This window comes from Phoxinus phoxinus, assembly GCF_949152265.1.
Source record: "Phoxinus phoxinus genome assembly, chromosome: 16".
NCBI classification, from domain to species: domain Eukaryota; kingdom Metazoa; phylum Chordata; class Actinopteri; order Cypriniformes; family Leuciscidae; genus Phoxinus; species Phoxinus phoxinus.
This window is the reverse complement of record NC_136891.1, coordinates 27,518,381-27,530,014: the sequence shown is the minus strand read 5'-3', so window position 1 is coordinate 27,530,014 and position 11,634 is coordinate 27,518,381. Positions and strand designations below refer to the sequence as shown.

General features: G+C 38.8%; 1 protein-coding gene across 1 annotated transcript in view; it reads right to left on the bottom strand.

Annotated features, from left to right (window-relative positions):
* Nucleotides 1–875: 875 nt before the first annotated feature.
* The window catches only part of brf1b (BRF1 general transcription factor IIIB subunit b), a 58,973-nt gene continuing 48,214 nt past the window's right edge, over nt 876–11,634 (bottom strand). The window contains exons 17-19 of the mRNA XM_079639139.1: nt 4,637–4,691; nt 2,093–2,276; nt 876–1,731 (exon numbers count right to left, since the gene is read on the bottom strand). Of these exons, the coding sequence (XP_079495265.1) occupies nt 1,694–1,731; nt 2,093–2,276; nt 4,637–4,691 (277 nt within the window). The 3' untranslated portion in view covers nt 876–1,693. The remainder of the gene's footprint in view (nt 1,732–2,092; nt 2,277–4,636; nt 4,692–11,634) is intronic.

Here is an 11,634-nt window from a genome sequence, read left to right as displayed (position 1 = left end):
TTTCTAATAATGAGCTATCTGATGATGAGCTCTGTCAGGGTATATGAGCCACAGGCAAAGCCCAACGCATTCGCCTGACCTCAGACTCGTAAAATCTATATCATTAGCCATTACAGGGCTCGCAAATGAAAATGGGATTTGTATGTTCCAGCTTTTGTGGTTCTTGAATGCTCAGATCATAGTTGCACAAAGACTGCTCTATTCTTATAATGAAATTCAGGAAACTGATGAATCGCAGTTCTAAACCACCTCGACCATGACTCCTGAACAAATCTGATTTGAGACGTTTGTGATTGTATCACAGACGTGTAGCTTTTGGGAAGGAGAGTTTAGGCTGTTATTCTGGAAGATTGGTTTGGTTGCCCAAACTAGAGTGAGTGTGTTGATAAAAAGCTAATAATCAATCAGCCAATCAATAAAAATAATAAAAAAAACTGTTAAATCTAAATAAAACACTTAATAAAAGAGGTGAAATATTTTGTTTACATGCATGTCATGCGACTAATATTCAACATTAGATAACTGTAAACATGCAAATATGTAAATTATTGAAATATTAACTTAAACTCTTGGGGGGTACTTCAAGTAAATATTTTATGTCAAAGGGGTTTGGCTGAGAAAAGCGCTTGGGAATCTCTGCTGTAAGAGGCACAGTAGTTGCTTGACATGAAAAACAAACCAGAAAGGGAAAATATATATGAAGAAATTAACCCTTATTAGCATTAGTTTACACAAAAGTCATAATTTACTCACCCTCGTGTTGTTCCAATCCCGTATAAACTTTTGAGGGATGCGGTGGTCGTTCTTTTTCAGTCAATTACAATAAATGAGGACGGGGGCTTTAAAACTTCAAAAATAATGCAAAAAGCATCATATAATCATCATAAAACATTCTGAACAAATGTGAATTTATTCACATACATTACATTGTTCTAGTCACTAGTTTCCAATCACAGATCTGTACTCTAAAATCTACATTTTACAATAGTATTCAATGAAAACAGATACAAACGAGGGTCATAACCTTTCTGTACAATACACTGCAGTATATTACACATTAATATTTTATGTATCACAACCCAACACAGAAAACATTTACTTTTCATGGAATTAGGAAATATAACAGTGCATTTGACAAAATACTGTCACATATACATATATACAGACATATGTAGCATTAAATAGCTTAAAAATAAAAAGTTAAACACAGTGACATATATTTACAGCTTCTTACTATACATGTACAATAAATGTGGTACAACAAGTGTAAAAAAATCGCAAGTACATTGTTCCACAATGCATCCAACATTATTAACAAGCTGAGCCGACATCAGTATTTTCACATGTTCAGCTCCTACTGCACCTGTGAAACATCTTCTCTGAGATCCTCAGCAAACTGCTTCAGTCCTTCCTGTTTCTTAGTGAAACATTGGCTAAAATGGTGCTAATAAGTGCTAAAATGATTTTATGCACTGATTGTTCTTCAGTCTAAAGCTGCCAGCCACCTTCTTCCGTAGTAGCTCACTCGTCACACAGATGCTGCAGTTTAACCAGTCATATGTAATGCACTGTGGGAGAGTGACCTTTCGTAAATGCGCAGCACATTATAGGCGTCTCAAATGTGCCTTAAATTCTCTTCTCCTCACTGTACAGGGTAATGGAAGGACAGGTCAGGTGGGCAGACAAAATCAGTCTAAAAAACCTCCTCTTCTTCAGCTTCACATCCGTAATCTGTAAAGACAAAAGTTTGAATGAATTCTGTGGTCTCGGGATAAATGGTGAAAAAGTCACCGGTAAAGATTAGATTAGATGGTAGACTGCTACCAGGACACTTCTGTGATAAGCAAGTATTTGTAGATGTATGACTTGCAGAGGAGACGGGATCGGAGCAGTTTATCAAGATGATAAACACTTCAAATGCAGTCTGCCACGAATGCTAGAGAGTTACAGCCCACTTAGCATTACACAATTTGTCAAGATGAAGAGCCAGGCCTTGGAACTAATCTGGGAAACCCTTGATCACTGAACCCTCGAGCCGTGACTTCATTATCATTGTCAGTGACAAGGCTACAATCCGCTGTGACATACTGACCATTTCCACCTATCAGCTCCATGGCGCTAACGCAAGACTCTTCCGCCTCTTCCTCAATTTCCTCTTCTTCCTCTGCGGGTTCCTCATATGCTACAGGCCCAATTTCCAACATGGGGGGAGGGGTGGGGGCCGGAGGGGGCTCTGGGGCTGCAGGAGGCAGCATCGTGGTGATGTTGGCAGTGACCTAAAAAATAACCAAGCAATGTTTTAGAACAACAAACATCAATTGCCACATTTACTATATTTGTTTCTAAATTCACAATCCTATCCCAAACTCTGAAAATCTGAATTCTACATAATATCAATACTTTTTTGGTTGGTACCATGGTACAGTGGCTACTAAATATGCATCTAAAACGTTAAAATGCGGTGCTTATGTGGGTAATGCCAGTTTGAATTTGATCTGCAAAATTTCCTGATCCAATTCCTTCTCTCTTTTCTAATAATCTCCATTATTTTCGGTTCTGAAGTGCAGATGCTAAGATATGCACATATCACTTGTACATCTAACATTCTAAATTGCGGTGCTAAATACATGCATCTGATATGTTCGATCTTGGTGCTCATGTGGGAAATGCAGGTTTATTTCTGGCTTGCAACAGGTCCTGATCCCATTTCTCCTCTTTTTCATGAATAATTTCCATAATAATGTTTAATACAGTCAGCACCATAGTGTGATGGTTACCACATGTGTGCATGTGACACTTTCAATCACGGTGCTCATGAAGGAAATACAGATTTGTATCTGGCCTGCAATGTTTGCTGATTCCATTCTCCCTTCACTCCCCATAATAATTTACTATCATTCTCCACAATCTTTCCAATGAAGTAAAAAAATAAAAAAATAACTAAAAATAGTGATTCTTCACATCACAGTCGAGGCACAAACAGAGATTAAATCCCTCCCCCCCCCCAAAAAAAAAGATTCAGGGCTACATCTCCCAGCAGGCATCTGTATAAGGAAGTACAGCTCAGGGGAAGCAGAGGCCTAAATCAATTATCATGTTGTGAAAAACGGAGGAAGAGCATGAAAGTCTCAGTGGTAATTATAGCACAGACTTGCCGCTGTACCGCGAGGCCGCTCTTCAGGCGGCGCCAGTAAAGGGGAAACAGCAGCAGCGGGGATCTTGTAATAGGGACTGCCAAGCTTGGCAAACGCCTAAAAGACGCCCTGCAGCTCACCTGTGGGTTACACCCTGAGTGAGTAACCCAGGCTGGGATCACAGAGACATGCAGAGGCCTGATGGCTGGAGAATCTGGGCTGGGGCATTAATGATCTCATTAGGAACAAGACAATTTAGAAAACTTGAGATAATATTCCAGCACTTTTCTGTGTAGTACTTATATTTCATTTTACGGTTCCTTGCCACATCTGAACTAAAACCCCTTGTGTATGAAACAGTGCTCTGCTTGTTCTTGTTTTGTGGGGGAAAAGGGGAGAACTGCTAATGTTTCTGAATAATGTTCCATAATTCTGAATCTCGCAGATAAAAGCACACTGCATTATACAACACTGATCTTTTTTCAGAAGATCTCTGTAACAACCTGGATGGGACATCGGGAAGCTTCCCTATTGACCCCTGCAGTCATTTTGTACTTGCTTTTTTGCCACAGCAAATTTGTCTATTTGTGCATGCACTTTCGTATGGTTGACTTCAGACCACATTTCTGCTTATTCAAGCTTGACCATTTTGAAGAGAGACAATAAGACCTAGAAAAGCCAATCCATCAAATGTTGTGGCTTGAACATTACCACAGATATTGACTTTCAATTAAATGTATATGCCATATTTACCCCATATTGTGAAATATGCTGGTTCGCTATTTACTGCCGTGACATTTAGCTATGATGAATTTGATTATCGTGATTGATTTACCACTGAAGTCAAGTAGGGTTAGTCAAGCAAATTTGATTTGACCTCTATCAAGCTGAAATATTGCTCATTGGGTCAACAAGAAAACAGACCGCAAACAGTTCTGCACCGAGATGCCATTCAGTAATCACACAAGAGCCTTGGGTTAGAAATGAGGCGCATAGTTCAAAAAGAGAAAAGGAAATTCTTGGCATATTTAGTTTTTAATGTCCAATTAAATGGGTTGCAAAATAATAACTATGGTAGGTGCTGACGTGTTTCATGTTAAAACTATACTAACACTTACATTAACTAAATGTTGCATATTGCTAGGTCTATGAATATTTGAAGAACGTTTTTTTTTTTTTTTACCATAATGCAAGACTACTACACTGTAAAAAATGATTTCCATTATTTTTTTCTTTTGTCAAAACAGCTTAGATAATTAATGTGGTTCAGGTGACATATTTCGAGTTTCTATTTATTAAACCAATCCGCCTGATTGTATTAATATATACATTTTTCATATCAATGAACTCAAAATTAAGGCAACCAGGTAACTTACTTTTTTTAAGTTAAACCAACAATTATTTTTTTACAGTGTACTCTGTCTAATGGAAAATAATCTTTGAATGGAAAATCAAACGTATTATTAACAAACATTAACAGCAAAGGCCCTCATTTAACCTACCGGTGTGGCTGCTGTCCTCTTCTTCTTGGGAGCGGATGATATTAAAGGGCGGAGCCTAAAGAAACAAGAAAGAAAGGTAAAATAATGATTTATAGATTTTTCAGTGGCCTCACCCTTCTTCACACCAGCTCATGCATTGATAGAAGAGCTCAAGAGCCCGCAACAAGCCTAATTTTCCTTCTAAAAATATGAAAATATGAAGCATACTTCCTGCCCCCTCCTTCACTCCCACCCCACAGCAGATTACAGAGGCATATCTAAAGCAATAGATTCACACTGAGACCTGCACTACTGGGGCTAAAGAAGCCCTGTGGCGCTGATGAAATGCTTAGCTTACACTTCCTGGCGACTGGATTTAAACATCAAACACCAGCACTATTTAGGGCTAATATTAAAGAGACCAGTATAAAACATTAATTAGTTTAATGGGGGAAGGGAGAGAGGAAGAGGGAACGTTCTGAAATGAGAATGACCTTGATCTGGCTTCAAGTTAGTCCAGTGTGCACCGTGAAGACAGACTGCTATTTATGTCATAATTATGATAAGCTGGTTCAGAGCTAAAGTGGAACAACGGCAGTTACATGTTTTGCCTGTGCATTTCCATATACAAGACAGAAGAAGAATTTATAGGCAAGCTATTTATGTACAAAAATAAGAGTACTGTATTATGCTAAACTCAAAAACTTAAGACATGTCTTCACCTGCGTTTTAAAAAAATGTGAATGCTTGGAGTTTATCTCATTTCAAAGCTCCATCTGATCTCATTTGTTTTACGTTAGAGTGCATAAAAAAAATCAAGGCTTGGTGTGTAAGGTGCATTTGAATGCCCAAAGATTCCCCTGAAAGTGTTAGAATGACTGAGCATAAAAACAGCACGATAAGTAGGCAATAATATGCACAATGCTATTCAAACCAGCACTGATTGTGAATAGAAAGTTGCCTTCAAAAGATTTGACAGCAAATTCCACAGAAAATGCAAGCGAAATAATCCCAAAATTTTGGAAAGCTTTACCAAAACAGACATGAATGGTGTACATTGTTCACTCCGTTACACTGATGTATTAATTTATGATATACTTGCAATAGTACTGAAAGTACTGCTTATGCAAATGCAGCTTCATAGAGTCTCAATATTGTCTAAATATACAGAACAACCCACACAAACACACTCACACAGGCATATAAACACAGTGAAGAGCAGAAAAGCTGGGCAGCGACTGTGCCTCCCTGGTGAGATCTCCCCGAGGACTTAGTGAGAGCACTTTCTTGGCCGATAAGGGAAAGTGCTGCTAATTAATCTGCTTAAGGAAGAGAGGAGGAGGAGAAAAAGAGCGAGCGAGAGAGAAAGTACACGCTGAGACCGGGGCTTTCTTTGTCGTAACTCATTAGGAGTGGCGGCCTACATCAACCATCTGCAGCGTGCTGGCCGAGTCGAGTCTGTTCTGGACAGATCTGCACTATGCACCAGTGTCCTGGCCCTGGCACACATCCTCAACATAACTCCAGTATTAGGATTATCCAACACATTACTGGAAAACACAATCACCCCCGAGCGGCCTCGCAGAGTGAATAGTCTTGGGAAGAGGCGCAGATCTACAACCCAAGTGTGACTAATACACTTACAAATCTTCAGCCATGGAAGTGAAATGGCCTCCAGCTGAATCTAGAGCACATATTGTGTATCGGATGCCTCCGCTTGCGGGGACTGAGAAACGTAGATAATCTTACAATACCGAATGCACGAGCTCAACTGAAGGGAGTGAGGATGCTGCTAAAAATGAAACGGAAAGAAGATCTGAGCAGAAAGTTCAAGCGATTGCTTTGTCGTCTTCAAGGGCACGTCAAGGGGGAACAATGGCAGACCTTTTTAAAACAAGAAGAAAGAAGAACTATTACTGGCAAATAGTTGTTTTCTTTCTTGTTTTAAACAAAAACTTTATAAAACTGGAAAAAACTGTTTACCAGAGGGTTAAGGAAATAAACTTAATTCAAAATATATTCTCTGAAAACAAGTCTTTATTTCTTATATATTTGCTGCATGGAGATGACTGAGCTGCAACTGGGTCTTTGAAACACGACAGTAAAAAAGCAACTGCTATAAAGTAAACCAATTACTGTTATTTCTCTTGTTTTAAAGGTGCTAAAAGGACACGGTAGTCGCTTCACTAACTTGCGACCGCCACTGAATTAGACCATTGTACAAAATCCCGTCCTCCAAATCGAATGACAGCTAACCTGGCTGCTCAAAACGACTGACAGGTATATGCCTCAAAGTGCTCAGACAAAAATAGTGGTCAGGGTCATTTTTTGAATTCAGTTTACAGTGTTTTATCACAGAGATTGGTGTCCTCGGGACTCATATTTAAGTAATATCCAGTTACCCCATAAAGCAAGATTACAGCAAGATTCACTTTTCTAAATTTATCCTACACTGCTCATAATAAACTTGATAACCCAGTACAATAAGGTTGTTCCAAACAGTTCCAATATTTACTCTATTTCAGTGATTTTCAACCCTTTGAATAAAAATGTCTTGTTGGCCAACACAATATAAAGTCATCCTGTGACACCCTTGGAAGTTTGTTGAGGCCCCTGGTTGAGACCGACTGCTCAACTTCCATAAGACATCCTAAATTCAAGACAGCACTACAAATGTATTATTCCATACTGACAAAAAATAGAATTTTGCATTTTAGTGTTTGGTGTTAGTATTGCATTTGTTTTTTAGCAACTGTGAGCGTTATAACTAAGGATGCCACCAAAAATCATGTCCTAAATAGAAATAATATGACAAACTTCCAGTGATAAACAAATCATCTTTCCACACAGCCATTTGAGCAATATTTGTAATGTACAGTTATGCATGTGGCCAATGAGATTTCACAGTGTGTAACACAAATGTGTGTATCATATTTACCTTTGTACACGGAATTCAAAGCAAAACGCAGTCATCTAAATAAAAATCTGTACATCTGTATTTTTCAACACTATTCTCATTGCAATTAGTAACTATTTCAAATTTTGGCGATTTGGTGGCCAATTCACATGAATTTAAACAATGTCATTTGTATGTTTTCGTGCGATCTGCTTATTGCCCAGTGACTGGTATGTTGAGGGAGGGGGGACCTTCATGCATACTTTTTTCTGATAATCATACGTTTTTGTACAAATTCATACGCCACCTCATAACAGATATGTTTTCCTGTGAGATCAGGTAGATAATTTCACATTAGGGACACGGGCAAAAAGTTCCACCCCGTGGACTTCGCATTGGATTCAATTTTGTTGAACTGAACCAATATAAACCTGCTTGGTTTGAAAACAAAAAGTTTAGAAGCGTATACTTGGTTTAGAACTTGGTTTATACTTCTTGGTTTCTTGGCGTATATTATACTTGGTTTAGAAGCGGTACTTCCTGCATAACTACAACCCTGTCTGCGAAATTTCACAGAAGTTTAGCTAATGTCACGTTAAATAGATTAGAACAGAGTGTTTGAGGGTAGCAGCCTATGAAGACAGCAGACAGCAAGGCAGCTCATCAGGGGTTGGATCAGAGCCATCAGCTCACAATCTGATGCACATGTCAGAGGTTTCCGCTCTAACACAGACGCACTTACACCGGCTCCAGAGTACAGTGAATACTGACCCTCCCACGGCCTTTTCTATAAATCACTGATGCAATTTATGGCAGACCGTCTGCTCATCTCTAAACACATTACAATCAGACGACTCGGCACACGGGCGGCACTAAGGCCCTTTAACCAGGCAGAATTAACCACCAAAACTCCAGTGTCAGATTGACAAAACCCTGTAAACACATCCAATTATACTTCAAGAGCTCTTTTATGCATTTAATAGCGGGCATCTGCTGCCCAGAGATGTCAGATCAGTGAGCGTCAGAGAGAGAGAGAGAGAGAGAGAGAGAGAGAGAGAGAAAAAGAGAGACGTAGAACAGGAGAACAGTATCATTCAGATATGTGTATCTCGAGGACAATCTCAAAATGTGACTGTTGAACCCTGATCTTCTCCATCTCTGTTTCCACAGCACTGCCCCTTAATGCCTGGCAGGGGGTGACCACATCACAACACAATCCTCCACAACCCCCCTGGGTAGCACATTCACATATTACACACACGACTGCGAGTGACACTGAGCTGAACGGCCCCTGGCATGTGACCTGGACCACTGGGAACCGTGAGGGTCCTGTATGTTTTTAGAGGTTAGATGTCAAGATGAGTCCTGTATAAACACACATTCGGTATTGTGTGTGCATGCTCTGAAATGTGAAGGGTAAGTGAACGATGATGTCAGTAGGTGTGTGTTTGGTCAGTGAGGTAAGTGTGGATTTCAGTGGAGTGTGATGCACTGGAGTGGGGTCACATTAAGGCCACAAATCAAATATGTATGGTGTGAGACTATGAACAAGTTTGTTTGAATTTACAGTCTTCATTTGCCCTAAATTCCTGTTTTTGTATGCTGTGTCTCACTAGTTCCCTATGAGTTAGTATATCATGGATACACATTTGGGTACAGGCAAGGGACTTGATTCTCTGTGCTTTGAGACACTGATGACTTAAAGGGGTGGTTGAATATGATTTCACTTTACTAACTTTAGTTAGTGTGTAATGTTTCAGTTTGAGCATAAACAACATCTGCAAAGTTGCAACGCTCAAAGTTCAAAGCAAAGAGAGATATTTTCTTTTAAAGAAATATCTTTTTAAGGACTACAACAAACGGCTGGTAGGGACTACACGACATTCCTCCTGGGTTAGTGACATCATGAATCCTAAAATGTACATAAACCCCGCCCCCGGAACACGATTTATAGATTATCAAGACAGAATATGCTAATCAATGACTAGAAGATAACTACACATCCACATTTATGTAGCATAAATTCACCAACTAACCATTCAGAAATGTTGTAACTTCTTCTTGAGTCTCTCCATCTTTCTGACTTCGGTTTGAACATAAAAGGCAAAAAAGTGCTTGAAATTTCCAGTGCATGTGTGTGTGTAAGGTAAAAGGACACAAGCTCTTGAAGCTCCGCCTCCTGTGCTGGGAGCAGCACCTCATTTGCATTTAAAGGAACAGACACAAAAACAGTGCGTTTTTGCTCACCCTCAAAAAGTGACAACTTTAACATGCTATATAAAAATATCTGTGGGGTATTTTGAGTTAAAATTCACATACACACTGGGGACATCAAAGACTTATTTTACATCTTGTGAAAAGGGCATTATACCACCCCTTTAAGCACTAAAACATCACTGTACAAACGTTCAAAAGTTTGAGATGCATCTGGGATCATTTGTTATCATTTGTCATGCAGTTTCACTCTCCATTTATGTTGGGTTAAGACTGGAGAAAACATAATGACAGTTTCAGCAAGTGAACATATGCATTTTAAGAATTTTTAATGAGCGAACATACCGACTGCTCAACATCCACTATCTTTTGCGTCAGACTGTGAGATATACACCTTAGCTAAGACTTTGGTCACAAATGACAGCACTGACTTTAAGTCCCCAGAATCTGTGTTCATTCTGACATCCTCCTTTACATACAAAATGTTAAATACTGCAATGCTGTTAAAACTTCATCTGAGACTAAGATATTGTAAAGGCAACTGATCCAAAACTTTTTTTTATGATCCTTGAAATGTCTCTTAGTTTAAAACAATCTCACTGATCTTTCAGTGAAACCTAAAGGGTTGAATCAGAGTTAAATATGACAGAATACAAGGTTCGATTTAATACATTGAGTAATGAACTTCATTAAATTGTCAGCCTAGCAAAACCATAGAGGCAAAACACAGTATCTTCACATATCCTGTATACAGGAGGTCCGAGGCACATTCACACACTGCAACATCAGGTAGCATCTGTGCATTTCTTCCCCCTCACAGGATTTTCACAGGTGCCTGGCACCAGGCGAAAGTGTGAAGTCAAAATGGGTACATCTGCAGAACAGAACTGTGACATCTTTACTGAGAATAAATCACCAGAACCAGATGGCTGACCTGCATTATTGAACAGAGTGCTACATTTTGGGTGTCCCTCTTGTGACCTCTCAGGAGGTGGTAAAAACGGGCCAATCCACAGGTCAGACGGGGTGCCCTCAGGGCTGAGTGGGTGAAGCTGGTGAGGACACCCAGCCCGTATGCCAGGCTTCACACACCCCCCGGCAGTCTGCACCCGCCCTGGGCCAGATGGTGAATGAGCTGGCTAATGGAGCGAATTCATGCAAGACAAATTTGCCCACTTAACAATCAATCCCAACACTGCTCTGTCATCAATAATTTCCTAGGATCTCCCAGGACTCTTTCAAAGGCAGACTGAATCACTGCTGTAAACACCATCAGGTCTATGAGAGAGATAAAGCTTTGAATAAACTGCCAATCAAACAAAAGCAAATACAATTGTTCAATATGCAGTCTAAAGCATGTTTTCAGAAATACATAACATAACTGAACCAGGTTGGATTCATTAGATATATTTATTAAATTATTACTGAAACATTACTTTTTAAAATAGTAAAAATATAATAATATAAAAACTATTAATATATGTAATAATCTACAGTATAAATAGTTTAGATTATAACTATACTAATCAATATTATACAATATAAAAATGATAATCAATACAAATTCATATCAATACATTAATAGCTACAATCCATAATAAAACAGAATCTAAATTTTGATTGGGTTAGCCACAATCAAAGCTATAACTGCGCACACATTTTATATGAATATGCTTATTGGAAACCATAAATAAATAGCCTACAGTAAAGTTAATGATCTATTTAATTTGTGGAAGATTGTTTATTATGATTCTTAATAAAATCAATATGATTATTATTAATCAAACAAATGTAACTATTTATTGAACAATAGTGTCTATAATCATGCCACAGAACATGCCTTACTCAAGCTAAAATTACTGCAATGCACAGCCTCTCATGGCTTATTTCTTTAGTAAAATAGGATAAA